This window comes from Morone saxatilis, unplaced genomic scaffold (genome assembly GCF_004916995.1).
Source record: "Morone saxatilis isolate NCDOM2014 unplaced genomic scaffold, NCSU_SB_2.0 Contig9, whole genome shotgun sequence".
Classification (NCBI taxonomy): domain Eukaryota; kingdom Metazoa; phylum Chordata; class Actinopteri; family Moronidae; genus Morone; species Morone saxatilis.
The window spans coordinates 12,133,773-12,154,277 of NW_023340268.1; the positions used below are offsets into that span (position 1 = coordinate 12,133,773).

General features: G+C 41.2%; 2 protein-coding genes across 3 annotated transcripts in view; one reads left to right on the forward strand and one right to left on the reverse strand.

Annotated features, from left to right (window-relative positions):
* The first annotated feature begins 2,781 nt into the window (after positions 1-2,781).
* On the forward strand, positions 2,782-5,035 carry cfap300 (cilia and flagella associated protein 300). The gene is made up of 7 exons (XM_035681644.1): positions 2,782-2,917; positions 3,190-3,271; positions 3,472-3,544; positions 3,678-3,835; positions 3,927-4,099; positions 4,213-4,279; positions 4,680-5,035. Exons 1-7 carry the CDS (start codon positions 2,805-2,807, stop codon positions 4,809-4,811), a joined length of 798 nt encoding a protein of 265 aa, XP_035537537.1. The 5' UTR covers positions 2,782-2,804; the 3' UTR covers positions 4,812-5,035.
* Positions 5,036-5,494: 459 nt separating this feature from the next.
* LOC118342354 (potassium voltage-gated channel subfamily KQT member 4) overlaps positions 5,495-20,505 on the reverse strand; it is a 46,633-nt gene continuing 31,622 nt past the window's right edge. The window contains exons 5-14 of one of the 2 annotated variants that reach the window (XM_035680848.1): positions 20,357-20,482; positions 19,564-19,674; positions 19,383-19,478; positions 19,181-19,269; positions 18,401-18,526; positions 15,279-15,496; positions 15,084-15,183; positions 10,284-10,415; positions 9,546-9,684; positions 5,495-9,144 (exon numbers count right to left, since the gene is read on the reverse strand). In XM_035680848.1, the coding sequence (XP_035536741.1) occupies positions 8,941-9,144; positions 9,546-9,684; positions 10,284-10,415; positions 15,084-15,183; positions 15,279-15,496; positions 18,401-18,526; positions 19,181-19,269; positions 19,383-19,478; positions 19,564-19,674; positions 20,357-20,482 (1,341 nt within the window). In that variant the 3' untranslated portion in view covers positions 5,495-8,940. Of the gene's footprint in view, positions 9,145-9,545; positions 9,685-10,283; positions 10,416-15,083; positions 15,184-15,278; positions 15,500-18,400; positions 18,527-19,180; positions 19,270-19,382; positions 19,479-19,563; positions 19,675-20,356; positions 20,483-20,505 lie in introns of both variants that reach the window. The other variant, XM_035680847.1, reaches the window with a different exon arrangement.

The window sequence follows — 20,505 nt, forward strand, 5'->3', positions numbered from 1 at the left end:
AATCATGTTACTGGGCGAGTGAAAACAAGTGCTCTCAAAGCCGTAGTTTGTTCCAGTCTGCACTCAAAGCCAGGCTGAGACAGAGTTCAGGATGGAAGCAGGAAGAAGGTGATGGAGATGGAAATGATATTGGTTTGGCATTTTCAAAAACTTGGAGGCACTAATACATGGGACTTGCATTAACATTAAGCTGGACAGTCATTGTTTTGTTTTGTTTTTTAACTTAAAGTTCTTCTTTAAGTTGTGAAAAGTGTAATGTAGACTCCATTTATAAGGTGGTATATGCTTGGAGAATAAACTTCATAATTCTGACCGCTTGCTTTTTTATTAATAGCATTTAGTTGTACTTTTACTTTCAATACCTGCATTTAATATCAGAAAGTTAGTTATGATACTGAAGAACAGTAAATATCAGATACTTAAAGACTTTTTCTCTTGTAATATTCTAATAGGTAACTTCCCAAAGTCACTTTCTGGTCTTCTTCAGATTTTTTACTCTCGTGTGGCTTTCAGGTACTTCATCCACCACTGTTCTAATTATATTATAATTATTAATGTATAATTATACATCATAATACATTTCAGGATCTGTCAGGCAGTAGAGAGACATTTACATTTTACGCTTTAGCCAGTTTAAATGACAGGAAATCACATCATTAATGCTCTTAACTGTACTCTACATATATTGTAGATATATATTACATATAACCTCTTTAGAAATAAAACATAACATGACTCGATCTACTCCTGATGATGCTGAAGCCTGTATCTGACTCTGTGAGCGACAGTATCCCCTAATAGTTTCTTGTCTCTCTTCACCATCTCATCACTCATGAGGGGATTTTTTAAAACCATCGTAATAACAGGTTTATTCCAAAAGGTCAAAGATAAAACCAGTTAGACATTATATTTTTCTCTAACATTACAAAATGATAAAGAGAATCTGATCGTATCGCTTGTCTTCTTACATTTTAATTAAAGGCCACCATTGCACTGTGACTCCATTCGTGCTCTCTGTTACACTGCAGACACTAGATACTTAAATAATAAATCTGACTTTTCTTATCGGACGTTTTCTGATGTATTACTGCATTCTTCAGACTAAAGGCAACACAATGTGGTTACATTATTTTGACTTCAGGGTGTCCCCACAGCAGATATCCTTGGCTCAAATATCAGAGTCTGCACGTCCTACGCTGGAATGTGGTTCTAAAGGCTCCCACATCCTCAAGCATCCTGGAATGTTGGGAATGAAATGAGTATTTGAGCCAGGAGGAATAAAGATATTTGTAGGGATCTGTAAGGAGGTGCAAGGCCTAGTTTGAAAAAACAAATACTATGTAGGTTGTACAAGAAGTATCACATGTACAAGCATAACATCCTTAAAGGGTGAGCAGCTGCAGGACATGCAGTGCCCTTTGGATGTGATGTCAAAAGACGCTATAAATGTGAGGTTGATGGTAAAAGGGACGCTGCCCTTTTTGTTCCCGATGCTCAGGTGTTCATGGCAAATTGAACAACGTTTACAAGAGAACATTTAGTCGTCAGATGTAAAGCAAGGAGATTGGTCAAAACATCTAGAGATACATCGGTGCTTTATCTCAAGACTTTACAAAGAGGCATAAGCTGTGAACACCAACAGGAGAAACATTATAGTGATACAGAGCAATGTGAGAGATGTTTATGTAAAGAACATCCAGAGAGGGGATGTTAGGGATTATGTTGTTTATTATTATGATGTTTAAAGTAAGAAAAAGAGAGAGAATTAATCAGTGACTTCTTTTAAATAACTTATTAAAAAACATTTTTATAGACTTGCTTCATGTGATGTCATCTTTTTATTTGTTTTAATTTATAGCTTTTATTCTCTCTTATTTTTCCAAATTATTTAAAAAACTGTTGTTGTTGTTGTTATAAGAGAAATTAGCATAAGAATGAACAAGCAGTAGTATACTTATTCTTTGGAGAAAATAATCTCAAATCAAGGTCTACTTACTCACTCGGGTCTTGTGATTTTGACTCTATCACAGGGTCTTCATCAGCAGATTAAATTTGCTCTGTTGTGGAACTTTTCTTACATCAGAATCAGAAATACTTTATTGATCCCCGGGGGGAAATGTGTCAATAAAAATGTATGTATAGGTATTAACATACAGTAAAAAACAAAAAATAAAAATTGAATGGAAATAGATATATCCAATAAGAGCCTAAGAGTAGTGTACAGTAGGATTTCTCACACATGTTGGTGCTTTCTACAGTGTGAACATCCAGCTACTGTCTCTACAGCTGGACAAGGTCGCTCCCTGGTGGCCGTATATGTCGCCTGTCCTCCTGTAGGTCAACCTTTATTATTATATTATATTATTATAAAGTAAAGACACTTCAAACAGACGACACTAAGCACACTTATAATACAAGTCAACTGAAGTAAACGATGCTATGCTAACGCTAGCTTTTAGAAAAAGAATGTTCTAGCCCGACAACGGACGTCACCAGCGTCCGTTGTCATGGAGACAAGTACACGAATCTTCTGAGATGAGTGAAAAAGTGAGATCAACCACTCCGACGTTATTCCTGGTACCCGCTACTAAACCCGTCCAGACCTGCCGCTGATTGGCTGTTAGTGAGCACACCCCCTTGCCGGCTGATTTGGCTGTTTAGTGAGGCACACCTGCGCTTGATTGGGCTGTTAGTGAAGGCACACCTGCCGCTGATTGGTCTGTAAACGCCCACAAACCTGCTGCTTGTTTGTGAACCGGAGCGACTCCTCTTGAGTGATAACAACATCCAAAGACAGAGTGAACATGGCAGGAGGAGAGAAATGCGAGTTTGAGCTAACTTTTTCGTTTACTCCTCTTCCCTCCAAGAAACTGCCCTTCCTACAGGACAAAGACACGTTAGCACTGTTAATGAAATGGTACGTGACTTAACAAATGTAGCTAACATGAAAATATTATATGTTAATGTTACCTATCTTCTAATGTTAGATTGGGTGTTGGTTATTTTACTTTCTTGTGTGTGTGTGTGTGTGTGTGTGTTGGGTTCTGCTGTATATATGAGTGTGCATATATTATTATATATAAATATGCAATGGACATTGATGTAAACAAACAATGGTAGGAAGAAATGATGAATTAACCAGTGGGTGTTGGTGAGCTCCTTGTTTAATGGATGTGTGTTTTATTTCAGGTCCATGCTGGGGAGGATTTCAGCCGAGTCGTACAGCTTTGATCAGACCTTTTACCCTTACAACAGTGAGAGGTTTGCACAGGTGAGACCCACCATAATACGTTACAGTCTGATATTACAGTGAATAACCACTTTTTACCTTTTTTCCTTATACCTGAAACAGATGTAGTTATAGCTCATCAGTCTCCTGAAAAACAACAATTACTGGTTGTCTGTTTTAATAAATATTACTCATGCGTTACATCACATTTGAATGCTCTTGATGTCGCTCTGTACACGCAGTGTTTCTTCAGAGATCCTGATGTGGTATCCAGTCTGTCCAGGAAGATGGAGGCCGCGGCCCGGGTGCCTCTCGGTATGTCATGTCCCCCAGAAAGCCTTTTCATCACTGATAGTAGGAGGAAATTGATCTCATCTGCTGGACAATATTTGCAGTCAAATTTCTGTGGAATGTTTTTGACTGTGTGTGTGTGTGTGTGTGTGTGTAGACAAGCCAGTGGTGTCTGTTGACGTGGAGCCGGTGCTGTGCACAAAGGTCTCCATGGAGTTGTTTGACCCAATCTACTCTTGTGGAATCCTGAGGCCCTCTGGACATGTAGTTAAATGCTTTCATGATGTCTACCCCGACTATGATGAACTCAGACAGGTCACTCTCGCTTTTCTCATCCACCTGTCTGTCTGTCTGTCTGTATCTTTTTTGACGTGGAGTAAGTCCAAGTCTTTCTCTGTTCCCCCAGATGTTGCAGGATGAGGACTCCGAGCACTACTACGTGGTTGGGAGAGCGGAGCGAGGAGAGTTTATGTTTCGCCTCTTCAAGCACCTGTGTCTCGGAGGAGAGCTCTGTCAGTACGAAGACACTATTGATCCTTACATCAGCACCACAAAGCGAATCTACAAAGACCTGATCAGGTGGGCTGAACCTGACCATGTTTGAATCCATACTATGGATGAAACAACTATTGATGAAGTTTATTGTTAGAAACTTAATGATCTAATAATGACATTGTATTTCTACCCTTTAGTGTTCAGAAGGATCCAGAGACTAAGAAGATCAGTGTTGTCTCCACAGTCCTCAGAGTCTGTGCCTACGTAAGTGAGTGTGTGTTGTATGTATATCAGTGCGTGTATGTTTCAACGGAAACATTTGATAACACCTTTAATTGGCTTGGTGATTCAAAGCCATTGTGAGATATACAGTATACAATATATACAATTTGATAGTACAGTTTATGTAAACGATTAATCAACATATAACGTTTAACTATCTGATTTGAAACTGATTTGTTTAATGTTTAAGGTTTTTAACAGTGTGGAACGACCACACTATTAGGAATCATTTAGTAGAGATCAATAAACTGTCAAGAATTACATTATTAACAGTGGAAAAAGTGGCAGTTTGTACATTTCATGTTTGTCCTCTACCTAGACAACAGGTTTTACTCGCATTTTCCTCATAATTTACACACATTGTATTATTTATCCTCTGCAGGATGAGTCTGGGCAATGTTACCCCGGGAGACGAGAGGAGGAGCAGACGTTTGCCTATTTAATTATCGACCCCTTCAAACGACATGTGACTTTGTTCTCCCACTGCTACGGTGTAGGCAACTTCACATTGTGAATCATTGTCATCAGACTCATGGTGGATGTGACAGGGAGCGTAAAGAATGACTTCACTCTGCAGTCAGTTAGCTTTCCTATTTCACTGTTGTGAGAAATTTGATTAAAATCCTTCAAATGAAGAACACACCAGAAAGCAGTCGCAGTGTACACGAACGAATTCCCAGTTTGAGTTACAAAGGAGAAGGAATAACTATTTTGTTCTATTAATGTATGTCAATAAAATGTTTTTAAACAGCCTTAAAAATGACTCTAGTTAAATGTTAGTAACGCTGCAATGAAACATGTGAACATGAGATAAGATCATGATTTTAGTCCATCTCTCATTTAATATGTATGATTATGACATATTACCTTATGTTTTTTTGTTTTTTGTGTATTTTGGGGGGCTTTTTCCCCTTTATTAAATAGGACAGCTGAAGATAGACAAGAAAGGGAGAGAGAGGGGATCACATACAGCAAAGGGCCACAGGTCGGATTGGAACCTATGGCGGCTGCAGCAAGCACCAGGTCCACCAGGCATAATCATCATTATGTTTGAGTTTAGAAATCACAGCCTTTAAAAATGAATTACATTCTTATGTTTTATTATTTACAACCCCTGCAATAGAAGGCTATCATTCTGTAAATATCAAACATTACACAATATTGATTAGAAAGAAAGAGACCAAAGTCAGCTTACAGTCCAAAGAGCTTTATTGAAACAAATAAATTAATAAATTAGTCAAGTGAGCTAATTTTATCCTCATCAGATACACATTTTTGTATCTCTTTAAAAGATCAAATAGAGGTGTACATTAGATTAGAAAATAAAATGAGCGCCATATTTCATCAACCAGTAGCTACATCAATTGGAATTGGAAGACTTTGTTGGCTTAGCATTTTGCTTATTGCTTTGATCAGTTTGTGTTTTATTTTAACAACAGTTCCAATACCTAAGAGAGCAGTTAAAGGGCAACGAGCTGGAATGTCAAATGGCAGCAAGTCAGTGAACGATGGATAGTCGGGCGTCGTGAAGAAGAGTGAAAAAAAGAGAAAAGAGAACGTGCAGATTGAGACATGCATAGCATTCAGTCAGTTAGACAATCGGTTACTTTTTCTCATACTCGGTTTTCTAGACTAGCGCCCCCTAGTGGCCTCAGAGGTAGTTGTGTGGAAGCCATATTTCTCTATGTGACATGCTTATGGAAGGACACATGCCTGCAGAGTTTCCTGTGACGACACGAATGTCCATGCCTCCAGCCTCCAGATCTGACTGGTGTTACAGTAAGTGTGTTGATGTGAGGAGGTCCTGGTAGACTTACAATGATATGCTAAACATACAGTAATATTCTCAGAAAATATCAAAGGTTGCAGCACCCTAAATCCTAAAATTACATGTTCAGAACAATTTTGGTGCTGTTTCTTTAGTTGGATCAAAGTTTTGCAAAAAATTAAGAGCATGTGATACCCCTAATAGTGTTCTCTTCAAAGCAGCATTTAAGTTTGAGACGGATCCATATCAGATACAGAACGAGGACATAGAAGGCACAGGTCATTTCCTTTCATGTCTTGACTCAAGACTTTACAGGAGACATCCTTAAGATATATATTTTTTTCTTCTAACACTGGGGCCACCACTAACAACAACATGCAATACAGTGGTCTCACGTACATTTTCATGGAGCGCAACATTCCAGGTGACAATGACGTGTTCAGTCTAATACTGCCTCTAATAAGTAGACTTCTTTAAGTAGACAAAGTATAAAGCGACCTAGCATTTCTCTATGAAATGAATGCAAAGATTGTATGATGCCGACAGCGAGCATAGTTTTGCCATTTTATTCCCCATGGCAGCGAGAGCATCAGATCATTAATAGATCTAAAAAGAGTGAGCAATGAAATACATTCACTGTTTGAAGTCTAGGCTTGGCTTGAATGGAAAAGTGGAGCACCTGAGTCAACTGGCTTGACTGGACCAAATAAATTAATCACTTGCAGGGAGAGACAAACTGTTTTCACTGGCCAAATACAGTAGAGTGAATGTTTTTTCTTGAAGCTGGCAGCAATCATCTGATGACATTAAAAAAATATACATATGAGCTCTGCGAGTTGTGAGTGTGAACCTGATCAGCTGTGTGTAGTTACAGTTGTGTCATCCATGATTCAACTTGACAGAAAATGCTACATTTATTCAAAGATTGTATCTAACTGAATTAAATATATTAACTTAAACCCTACAGTCACTTTAACAACCAAAATCATTCTAAAAAAAAATAGAAATTTGCCATTATAGGTTACACAAAATCGAGTGCATGAACATTATTACAGTAAAGAAATTAGAAACAAAAAGGTAAAATTGTACAGGACAAAAATGTGTTATATTTATCAAGTGCCAAAGTATTTAAGTAAAGGAGTTGCTTTCATTGTGTGTGTGTGTGTGTGTGTGTATATGTGTGAGTGTTTGTGTGTGTTTGTGTGTGCATTTGTGCACTCTCCAGTTTTGTCCACAAGCACAGAGCATTTATTTACTGTGCATCAAACATGTCCAAGAAAGAACCAGAAAAGACAGCAGAGAGTAAAGTGGGCTGGCGATCATAGTCAGTAATAGCTAAGGGTGGCGACTGGAGCCTCAACGCTGCACACGGTCCGTCTGTTGTGTAGCTGTAAGGCTGGAACCATTTCCTAAGACACGTGCATTCATGAGGATAATGGCCTGGAATTCATGCGTTAGACCTGGACGCCTTAAATGTTCATTGTTTAAAACTGCATCAAACTGGCCAAAAAGTCTCTACATTGTTGTCCACAGCTGCTGACTGCAAGAGAGAGTAGTAACAGAGTGAGAACTATCCTCCTGTAAGAAAGGCTGTGAAGTATTACTGACTGCCTGACCTGAGGCTAGACGCGAGTGATGAGGAGTGGTGCAAAAAACGTGACATAAATGTCTGAATTCTGACTGGGGATCAGTGAGGTTTTATCTACAGGACGGGTCTGAGGATCATGCATGTCTGGAGGGGTGGGCTGCAAGACAGAGACACAAAGTTAAGTTACTGAAATACTCAAGGAGCTACGACAGCCTTTGAAACATTGCAAAGAAGGGATTTTGGACGGGTGAGAGGACATTTTGGCTCTAGTAAATCCTAAATAAGTCGGAACATTCCTCACTTGAATGCCATCCAAACAGGGAATAAGTTGTTTTTGTTGTTTTTTTGCAAGTGGGCTTGTTGAAGACAGGAAGTCTGAGAGAGAGAATGGAGATGAAAACAAACAACAGTGAATGTACAGTACACATCAGTCACCCCCGACACATTCTCCCAGCTCTTTTTGGGCATTTAAAGCAAGGATTTACATATTTAAAACTCCCTTGTTTGGGTGGGAAGGTGTACCGTGGAGGTTTGGTGCTTTGGCGAGATGGCTGTCGGCCCAGTCTGCCCGTCCAGGTCTGAGGGAGCAGATTATTTCTGTGTCGACGGCTTCTTTACTGCTTATTTTTTATTCGTATGGTGGCGTGAATGCGAAAATGCAGGTAGGAGCCATTATATTCATTACAGTATCAATAACTGCAATGCCATCTTAAGGTACTGGACAAATGACTGGCATGGCACTTGCAGCACTGTCTGCGTCAACTGAGTCAGCAAACTCTCAGTCAGTTGATTCAAGCAGCCAAGAAAAAAAAGAAGAAAAGAAATGATGATGATGGGGGAAAGACTTCTCCAAAGATCTATCAAAATCCAAAGTCTGATTATCTACAGGTGAAGCTTTAAAGTAGGCGTAGATAAATAGCATGAGGTGAGTGAGTGAAAGTGGTTCAGTAGTCAAGTCACAGTCGTCCATGTGTCCTCTCTCTTCATCTCCAGCCTCATCTAGTGGGTTCAGAGGCGTGTGCGGTGAGCAGCTTTGGCCTTGTCAGGTGGAGCCATCTGGTGGCCTCTGTCTGTATCAGCTTTGGAACACATTCACTTCAGGAAAAAGAGGTGAGGAGAGCAGATTTGAGATGGAGGGGTAAAAGTCATCCCAGACACTTATGAAATGAAGTGGAAAAAGAAGAGATTAAGGTCGGGCTGCTTGAAGTGAGGACTCAGCCGCAGAAGGACGTACTGTAAAGGGTTTGTGTCTATGTTCGAACAGCCCTGGGACTGCTCAGCTCACTGTCATTCCAAGTTGCCGCTCTCAGACATGGAGATGTTGAGCGTGTTGGCAGAGGGGAAGAGGTCTCTTTGGTCCGTAGGGCTGTGGTAGTCAGATGTCAGGTCGGGGTCCAGGAGGGTGGACAGGGTGAAGTTGGATGAGCCTTTCTTTAGGCACTGGGAGTAAAAGCTGAGCAGGAGGTCCAGCTTGTTCTCTATAGACTGAACCTGAACAAACACACAGACTGGAATGTGTCAAACTTCTTTTTTCCTGTCTAATGAGATGAAACTTTGTTTCTGTTCATGTTCTATGCTAACATGTGTATACAGTAACACAAAACACATCATTTGTTAGCATTAAGAAACAATATATTGGCTGTCTCGTGGGAGCTGTAGAAAAGAAAAACTGCTGAAAGAAAAAACACTGAGTAAGTGGCACTGAACAGGTTCACACATGAACAGGCACTCAGCTCATTTCCTGCTTTTAGTTTATTGCACTTCCTGTGCTTTTTATGGCACCTTGTTTAGATCTACCAGACTGAATAAAAGCAGTCCACTGAAATTTGGCAAATGATCCACATGTTTACACAGAGAACACAGCTACATAAATCACAATATTCATCTCGTACCTGTTTCTCCACCTTGACTACACGTCCCATCATGCTTAGCTCATCCAGTGGGTCCAGTTCTGGTGGCGTTTTCTCTCCCTTCTCAGGGCGCGTCTTCTTATCGGGCTGCACAGCTCCTCGTCCAATTATCTGATCCACCCTTTTACACAAAAACAGCAGATTACAATAAATATGTACTTATTATTAAATAAACATTACATATCTGGGAGCATAGTCTGAGTTGGTTGCTGGCCAAAAACTACTTAGCCACATAACTCCCTAATAAAACTTCAACGTGTTGTTTTCACATTAGGTTTTTGTACAGATTTAACAACAGTGCTATGACATGTTGATTAGTGAGCTTTAAAGGTGCTGGTTGTTGGATGTTGTTACCTTTGGACAGGGCCTAGCTAGCGAGATAGCAATTTCCCCATTTCCAGTCTTTATGCTAAGCTAAGTTAACAGGCTTTTGGTTGTAGGTTCAAATTCATCATACACATATGAAAGTGGTGTTAATCTTTTCATCTAACTCTTGGCAAGAAAGTGAAAAAGTGTATTTGCCAAATCTTCCTTTAACAAAGCTTAGTAAGTTTCAAAGGCACACATGAAGTAAACTTAAACAATATTTTTAATAAAAAAAAAAAAAAAGAAAAAACAAAGTAACCTACACCTCTTACCCAAACCCCTAATTTTTTTTATTTTTCCAACAATACAGTTTTCAAGCAACAAAGTAGTAGTGACTACATGTGTGCAACCTACCGCATCTGCAGGCTCTTGATACGGCCCAGCATATCCAGGTGTCCAGCAGAGTACTGCTCTATGACGTCTTTCACATCATACGGACGCAGTGTCTCCTTAAACTTCCTCTTGGCCACGAGGAACTTTAAGATCCTGCACAAATACACAAACGCACCAGACTCACGGTTATCACTCCTCTGAGAACCTTTAAAGAGCCTCACACAGCGAATCCACACATATGGACGTACAATAAATCTTTGGAAAAATGCAGGGGCAGGACAGCTATCAAACGATGCAGGAGACCCCGAGAATAACAAGATTAATTGCAGTCAGAGTGACCTTATCATTCACAAACAGCCCCATAAAGAGAGCAGAGTCACTCCCCTGCTAAACCATGTGGATATATTGTGATGATGACAACATCTCCCGGAGACATTTGCTTATCAGTACTTGCTGTTTCAGCAATTAGCAGAAACCCACAGATAGTAACGGGTAACACACACACAACTCTATCGGAGCTTTCCCCTGTTACCGCTCTTTTGTCAGTATGACAGCCACTGGTGGACCACAGCTGCTCCCACTCCGAGAGTACACAGCTCATCATCACCACCCACGTCCCAAATGAGGGGGAATCACACCGAGGAATTTTGACCCAGCACTACTGCACCCGGCGAAACACATCGCTGACAACATCCTCCGCCAGAGTCGGTCTGGTTGGACGTCATGCTGGAGGGAGTGGAGGATGTGCAAGAGATAATGGGACGGGAGCAGAGGAATGTGTGTGTGTGTGTGTGTGTGTTTGGCTTTCTGAGTTGGGTGGGTCATTCAATTCCGTTCTTATCACTTGTGTGATAGGCAGCTCAGAGATGCTGGCTCCGCAGAAGGTGTGGAAACATCAAATGTAAGCAAGACAAAATATACACACTCAACTGTCATCTCACCCTGTGATGGATTGCAATACAAGTCAAGCTGGAAGAGACAGAGAGAGCGGGAGGGCAAGGAAGGAGGGATTTTCTTTTTTTATGAGGGAATCCTATCTCACAAACGCAGACGACTAAGTCCACTATAATACTTCCACTTGCCTTCACAGGAGAAAGAAAATAAATCATATCAAAGGTCTGGGAAACGGGAGATCAGAAACACTGTTCTGAGACGATGTCACACACACACACACACACACATATCTGTGTACACAACTACACACACAAACAAAATCTTATCTAATGCCTCAAATGCATAAGCTTACACACAGACTTACGTACACGCTAACACAACTACACACACATGGGCTAATCAGGAGCAAATGAAATCTGAACTTGAGAGAGGGGTCAGTTTCTGAAATAACCACTGCGACCTTTGACGAGGTCTGCAGCGTTTGCATTTACAGCAGCCACATGCAGTGCAGAGGTTTTTGTAGTGACCGGTGCTGCAACACAGAAGAAGAGAAGGTGTGAAGGAAGTAGATGAGGAGCAAGAGGAGGAGTGGCGTTCTACGGCCGTCAGCGCACTCTTCCCCCCTCATGCAGCACTCTGTTTCTTGATGACTCCTGCGTTTGTGGTATTTTTTGCAGGCGGTCTTTTCTTATTTTGCAGGTAGATGCAGATTTTTTTGCCAGGGTGGGTCTCAGGTGTGGGTAGAGAAGAAGAAAAGGTTGGGGGGGAACGTGGGTGGGGGTGGTGATTTGGATCCTCCGAGGGTTTCTTTAAAATGCTGACTCTTTTTCTCGGCCGATGAAATGGCTTTCATAATACATGGTCAGGCTTGACTGTGGCGCCCACTTCCCCCGCAGAAAACTTCCAGCTACGGCGCAACAGTCACTGGCACTGCTTACTGAAAGATATTATACCTTCCTAATGTTAGGACGTTGAGACGTAAAAACACAGCAATGATTGGAGGGACAGGAAGTGTCATCTGTGCCCCAAAATGCTTGCATAGCTAGTCCAAATACTTTTTGCAATTCAGCAAAGGTGGATCCCTGATAGTCTCCAATGGCAAGGTTTTATCTGTGACTTAAAAATGACTGTTATGCTGACACGAATCGAAGGTGGGCCAACCAGGGCGAGCGACTGCAGAGGCGAGTCTGATTCTTTCACCAGATTAGACTGCCTACCTGCTCAAGGGAACGAAATCTAACACACAAGCTACAGTGTGTGTATTTAATCACTCCTACGGAGAAATACTCTGCACTATACTATACTATGCACGTTATATGAGTTTACAAATATTACAGCTGAAACCTTCCAAAAACTGATGACGATGAGTAAAGATGAAATGGTTATAAATAGTAAGCATGTCCGAATTATTTCTTTAACAAAGTAGGGGCTTCATCCGAGATTGCAAACACGCAGAAATTTTGTGTTTTGTGCAGTATTGGATTTGTGCATAATGGAGAGTCACAGTAGAGAGAGCACAGAAAGATATCAGACCTTGTTTTCCCATTCTCCTTCTCTCTTCTTCTACCTGTGCTCCCTCTACCTATCCCTTCGTACATTAAACAGAACACTGTACGCATTTATTCCAGCAGCTGGCACTGATAAACCACATGCATCTCTCTAAAGTGAAGCCTCAGCACTAAGGCCTGCTGCACAATTTTGTGTTTCACAGACATCAATCATGAACCTCGCTAAGACGCTGCATGTGTGTGTGTGTGTGTGTGTGTGTGTGTGTGTAAAGCACCTGCTGTTTACACACCTGCACTATCTATAGGAACTCCCTCTCTTCCATTGTCTGAAGCACAGAGCAGCTGAGGTCAGAGCTATCTGCTGAGTCAAGTGCAAACCAGAAGAGAGGTCATATGATATAATATCAGTGGCATAACGATATCAAACAATAATATATCATGCTGCCGGAAGACCAGAAAGTATCTACCTGCTGTATATCAACAAAGAAAAAACCTTCAATATAAATTAATCTAATATTGCAATAATTGTAACCATGATGGATCATTCAAAATAAAAGATTGTGACACAACCTCTACACACAACAACAGCAGAATTGACTGTTTCAAGAGCATAATAGTTGAGAATATAACACAAATTTAGGGTTCATACAACACCGTCAGTGTCAATTTAAGCACTACAGCATTCATCAAGAATGAACCCTCAGACAAAAGCAGATGAACATAGCGAACTTAAATCAAACCTACAAGAACTACAGCAAATAACAAATAAATAAATGGGAAGCAATGGTCTATTACAGCGAGGGAATCATACAGGAAGGTGTATAACTGATGCTTCTAAAACATTTATGGACTGTTTCACTGCCAAATTTCAGCATCCCTAATAATGTTGCCCACAGTACAGCCTTTACTGATTTTCAGAGGCACTGTTTTTACTATATAGTGACAGAGGAGATACAGATAAGAAACCACCAGGATGTCCCACACACACATAAATACACACACACAGCGTTTTTTTCCAGGCACGATTTTATTCAAGAGCTTCACAGAGTGCGTACGGAAGCACACAGATCGTGAGGGAAACAGCACCGACATCAGGGACCAGAAAGAGAGTCGTTGTAACCCGCTCTCATCAAACCTCTCTGGAGACCAGCCTGGCCCCAACACCAGATGTTTGCTAGCAGTTGTAGTTTTTTCTGCCACCATCAGTAAAAAACTCTACGCAGTTACTCTACGAGTGTGTGTGTGTGTGTCAGGGGGAGGGGAGGGGTTGCATTCAAGATATTGTTGGTAACCTTATGGGAAATCTACACATTTAAAAACAGGAGGTTGTATATTTTTGCATTTTACCCATCATGATTAATTACTAATCATCATAATTGTGGTATAGAGTTGCCAACAGAGCATTTCGTCACACACACAATGTTTTTGCTTTTCTTCATGACTCTAAGCTGAGGACGCTCTATTCGTTCAAAGTGTCTGAGCACATACCGTGTAAGAACATCCACCTCTGATGTACTACAGTAACGTTACATCAAAGCTTATAGATGATGAATTACAGGAAGAGATGACACAGTGACAGCATGTGCAAATCAATTGTTATTACAGTTGTCCTTGTCTACACTGAACAATATCGTTGTACAGTTGTAATATACTGTGATCTTGTGTGTGTGTGTGTGTGTGTGTGTACTCTCTAATAGGCCACCCTATCAAGCCATCTTACACATGACCGACCTGAGTGAGCTGGGCTTCCTGAGCGACAAGGTCAAATGAGGGAACTAACCCTGCCTGCAGGAGGGCTCAGTTACCTCTCCTACGTGGACATTTCTACTCTGTCAGCTGAATCGGCACACGGCTGCGCCTAAATGGAGGAGCAGCATGTTCGCCCATCAATGCAGGCTATAAAATACCACAAGAGCCCATGGTCCGACCACACATGCACAGGTTGTATATCTGAGCAAAGTGACCTTATTCTATCAATAACCATGACCTGGTTTTCAGAAAAGACCATCTAACCTGTTTATGGAGATGTAGTTTGATTCCAAAGGGCTTATTGAACACAATTATGTAAATCCATATAGGACTTCATATTGTTAATTATTTTTATGTTATATGTAAAATGTTTTATTTATTGGGTTTTAGCTTTGTCATTTAAATGTATCTTATTTCACATTAACTAATACAATAGATGGACATCTCTACTGTTTTGTAGAGGCTCATAATAAAAAACCCAGTTGGAAAAATATTGAGTTTTTTGTTAGTGCCCCAAGGAAGAAATGCAAAAAAAGATTCCATTGTTTTATACTGGATAAAACCTTTACAAGGTTGAACAAGGACCTGATTATGTATAGAACAGCCTTATTACAATAAAAACAATTTCCACAGTAGGTACAACTAACATACTGTTGAAGGCAGGACTCACCTGACAGCCCGTATGAGTGTCTTCACTGCTGGGATTACCTCCTCCATGGCCACGTCACAATATGGTTTGTCTTCCACACTGTCCTCCCCGACCCCCTCCACTGAGCCAAGACAGAGGGAGAGACTTTATTATGAAAGAAATGAACCTTGTGAGTGTGAATGGACATGTTTGTTTGGACATGTGTGTGTTGCCTACCATCAGCAGGTGGGCGTGGTTTAAGGCGAAGGGATGTGCGGAAGCGTGTGCGGTCATTAAAGCTCCAGCTCTTCTGGACCTTCCCCGGGCTGGTGGCCTCTGCGTCATTCTCCTGGCTGGGAGAGCGTCGGACGCTGGGCAGCGGCGACGCCTTGTTCCGAATGGTTTGGGATGATCGGGAATTGTTCATCCTAATACGATCCCGGAAGCCCATTTTACTGCTGACAGTGAAGATATAATATTCAAACATCTAAAGACACAATGTTCTTTCCGGATCATGATAGGTACTGGGCTTTTTTCAATGATCACAATGTCCATGCCTTTGACCTTAATGGGAAACTAAGCTGTGTTATCCTGGGAGTTTAGGGAAGCAGCAGAAGCCTGAGCTTGTTAGAAAAGAGTTTGTTAGTAATAGTGAATTATAGCCTTTTATAACAATCAACAACAAACAGACAAAACAGGGACACAAACAGCAAAGGACAGACTAGCTGACTTATCGTGGAAGCAGTTTGACCACAGGGACCACTCAATATTGCTAGAAACTGATTCTGCCTTGAGGATTTGCTTATTTAATGTGCCTATCATAGCACCTGATTCAGCAAAATCAGACTGAAACCTGATTCAAGACCTGCAGTAGTGCTGGGACGGCAGAAAATGTTCCAACCACCATCAGAATAAAGACACGCTTCCTTAATCCGTTCAACAGAGTGAGTAAGCATCAAAATATCGGCTTCAAAGCGCAGCCGTACAAAAAGATGTCTCATTAAGTACTCTCTATACCACTCACCAAAACCCGCGGCAGGCCGGTATGTGAGGTCATCTATTTACAGGAAAGCTATTTGTCCATTCCGTCCAACAGATTGACTCATAACGCTGCTGTTATGGCATGCTCTTGAGACTACTCCTTCACTGTAGCCACTTATATGTTGAACACTGTCACGGATCCATAAGGCAATGCAAACATCATGCACCACAGAGCAATTCCTGCCCAGTCGTTCACTCCCACATTTCTACGATGATATACTCTTTGTTGTGCGTGTGTTATGGACGGCCATTTAAATTAAAATTTAAATAGTTAAGGGATGTTAGTGGAAACAGCATTTCTTACAAGCAAGCTGAAATGCTTCAGGTAGACTGGAGAAAATGGGGAAGATAGAGTGAAGGACCTTTGCATGCTGTTGGGAGCAGAAGTAAATTATTTGGATGCATCCAGGACCGTAAACTTCACTGAATCTTTCCAAAACATTGAAAGAATATTGCATGCAAACCAAGACATTTTAGCACTTAAAAACCTTTTACAAATACAGCACATACACACTGATTTTGTACAAAGGTCATATGTGAAGTAGGAAAGCATGCTGAATCATTTAAACCTTCTATCCAAGAAGACACTATAAATGAGGCAAGCAACTGAATTGAAAACATAAAGCAAGTCAAGAGCGGGGTGATTCTTTTGACTTCAGCGACAATTGGGGGGTGATTTTCCTCATTTCATCAGAGACATTTGATGAAACACTGGCTAAAAAGAAACATTGTCACACTGTCACAGTCAGAGAAACCATCAAGGACTTCTGTTGTGTTTTCAACGCATGGTGTATAATGACTTTCAAGCCAAACCAAGCAAAATCAGCCTTAGTTTCTCCGGCTGGAGAAACATCCTTTCAGGAAAGAGTAGCACAGCATTTCTTCACAATAAAGGATTCACTCAAGCATTTGTGGACCAGAGTATAGTGTCTGTTTAAGGTATTTGATTGGTAAGAACAGGATATGGTAGAAAGTAAGGTAAATATCATGGCATTTGCTTCTCATTTTGTTAATTCTTTAATAAATTCACAAACTGCGAATAGTTTGATGCTTCAACAGAAACAAAACATTTAGCAAAGCAACTGCATCAGTCCACAAATCTTTGAGTGTTTCAGGCAAGGTGAGCAGGTTGTGTGTGTCAAAGGAGGAGTAGGAGTGGTGTTATTGATTTGATGACATTTTAGCGTGTCCCGTGCACAGGCTTGTTGCCGTGGATACCTCTGCTTGCGGCCAGCGTGAATCCGGAAGAGACCCCGTTTTTTAGAAAGGAGCTGACTGGGGAGACACACAAGGCAGAGGGAGAGAGGGTGAGGGGAAGAGAGGAGTGGAAGAAGGGACAGGGAGGGAGGTGAAGGAGGACAAGGAGTCCAGGGACACAACCTGGGTACACGGTGAACCCATGAGGACAAAACGTAGCAAAGGAAAAACCAGGGAGAGAGGGTGAGGTGGAGGGGTGAGGTGTGATGTCTCTATAGTCCAAATGGCCCTTTACTCTACTGATCTTGTTGTCTTACCTAAAGCTGGAAAATACACTTCTGAGAGGCAGTTTTAGATTATAGAGACACGGTGTGAAGTGAGGAGGTGGGATTGAAGGATCATGCAGAGGTAGTAGGTGTCACCTGAGTATATTCATCGAGACAGCCCATTAAACATCATGGTGTGACAGCCGCTCCTCAAATCGAAGACAATTCTACCAGCAAAACTTGTGTTATTCAGGTACACTAACGTGCTTCTCTCGTCTAATGCATGCATTACGTCCGTTAGTCCCTTCATAACCTTCGCTTTTGTTTAAGGATTTATGCTAAAGAAGTTATGAATCTAATGCAGCAATGAATGCCCTATCAATACCCTTTAATCAACAAGCACAGCTCTGGACTTGAAGAACAAACCTGCATGGAACTTCAGCCTTCCTGAGAACAGATGAAGGATGGAGGATGGACGGCATGGAAAAGATGCGATGGGAATAAAGGGGAAAGAAAGAGGAAGACAGGAAGAGGCAACCAGTGAGTGAACAGCGGGAGGCGGTGGAGATGGCAAAGAGTATGAGCTAAGCAGACAAAGATGCAGAGAAGCAGGGGGGCCTGCAACACAGTGGTCTCAGATCAGCGTTAGTGAAACATTGTTAGATACACGACACATCCATGCAGAAAACTCCAGAAGGAGTCAACCTTGATTTTCTTTGTACACCTGTTGAATGCAGTGTTCTGTAAGTCCCTGTTGTTACTGTTTTCATTGTGTGACTGTGCATGAGTGTAGGTAGACTTTCGGCCACCTGTCTGGATGTACTGTGAGGCTGTGTGAGGTGCCGGGGTGCGTACCTGTCCCCCGACAGGTAGGGGGAGCTGTAGGGCCGCAGCCCAGACAGCAGCGTGTGGTAGGAGTTGTGGAGAACCTTCTTGGTGTTACGCTGTCGCTGGAGGTGACTGAACAGTAGCGTCAGTTCTCTGACACCCCACGTGCACAAATAAACACAAAAACAAACAAAAAACATGACAAATGAACAAAAAACAACAAAATATGAAAAACTCACAAAAAGGCCAAATCAATGGTCCAAACGCTCAAAAGAAGAGGGATACTTGAGAGGAATAAGATGATAGATGAAATTTACATTTAAGATATTACATAGTGAAAGTTTTTATGTTAATGTAAAAGAGACGTTTCTATTTGTGTTTCTCACGTTCCCCTCCTTTTAAGCAAATAATAATTAGTCAAATTAATACATAAATGCAAAATATAAGAAACCACTGCGTATAACAAAAATAATTTAAACGTAATTGAATAGTGGTGGCAGAAGCAAACGAAAGGGCTAAATATGAATGGAAACATCATTCCTTTTTACTTGAGCCACCACTGCATTTAACTGAATCTTGATAGGTAAAAAGGTTTCATTTGCAATATGTGCTGTGTTTTCTCATAACAATATGAATGTACGAGCAGTAAAGGACCACTAATTATTGTGCGCAATATACTATTTTGTGATGCAACTCTCAAATCTCTGTCTGCACTTATTACATCACTTCAAACAAAGGACCAAAGACAACCACAGATTTCTGATGGTTGAATCCATTCAGAGCTGATAATGGAGACTGAGCACCTACCTGAACGAAGGCAACATGCTGTCATAGAAGTACCATGTGGCTGTTAGATATGAGTGTTTGGCATCTGTAGAGTAGAGACGCCATGCAGCCTACAGAAAAACACAAATGCACAACACAGAAACACAGAGCGACAGTTAACGTAACATACTGTACCTTGAGTGTGAGTTCATTAAACATCAGATTAAAACACTGAGGCCAATACCTGTATCAGGTTGGCAGCAGGCATCCTCCTCTTCTCAAAGTGCTTCTGCCGGTGCTGCTCTTGCACCTTCAAGGCAAAGCCTGACCCCAGGATTCCCTGAGGGTCAGAGGTCAAATCAAAGTCATGAGAAGAGCCACTAACATGTTTGTGAGTTAATATACGTTGATGTGAATAAACTTACGGCCGGAAGGGCAAAGAAGGAGACTCCGAGAAGAGCAAAGCCAGCAGCAAGGAGCCGCCCCTGCCAGGTACGAGGTGTCTTATCACCATAGCCAATAGTGGTTAGAGTAATCTGGGTAGGTGAAAATGTAAGATTTCACAATATGATAACAAAATGCACTGTACCAAACTGTGACACTGTATTCGTCTCTATGGTTGTTTCCAAACACAGAATTCACAGAAAATGCAACCTACAAAATATTTTGTATGAAACTACTACGCCTGTCATTTGCATCACATTTTTTTTAAATCATATAACTGCAAATGAGCGTTAGCTGATGTCCTTGACTGACTCCTTGACGATTCTGACATAAATCTGAAGTTTATTGAACAAAAAAGTAATTTTATAGTTTCAATGCTGCTCAAAAATCTTAAAGGATTGCCCCCGTAGCCTAATGGTTTGTTGCCTGTTTCTTCCAACATTTCCCATCTGTATCTTTATAGTCACAGTCAAACAAGGTAAAAAGAAAGCATCTTAAAATCTTATATCACTGCTGATATCTGTGTGCATTGTCAATGGATGAGGTAAAGCTTGAAATCAAGACTGACTTCTCTACTGTTGACACATGGCAAAAATTGAAATAAATGCAGTTGTTAAGAGCTATAATATACTTGTGATCTACATAATTATAATATGGTTGCACTGTTCCCAGAGGTCTTACGCTTAATATATGCCTCTTTATGTTTGTATTGCCTGTGGTTCCTAATCTGTCTCTTCAGCCACAGAGATCCTGTATGCATCATTTAGTACTCACAGTCCCCCACCAGAGGGAGTCTGCATAGGTGTTGAAGTCTGAGTTGATGTCTTTCTCTGCCAGGTAGACAAGGAAGGAGGCAAAGATCAGGACCAGGAAACCTATGTACCAGGCTGTAATCAACTCCTGAGAGAGAGAGAGAGAGGGGG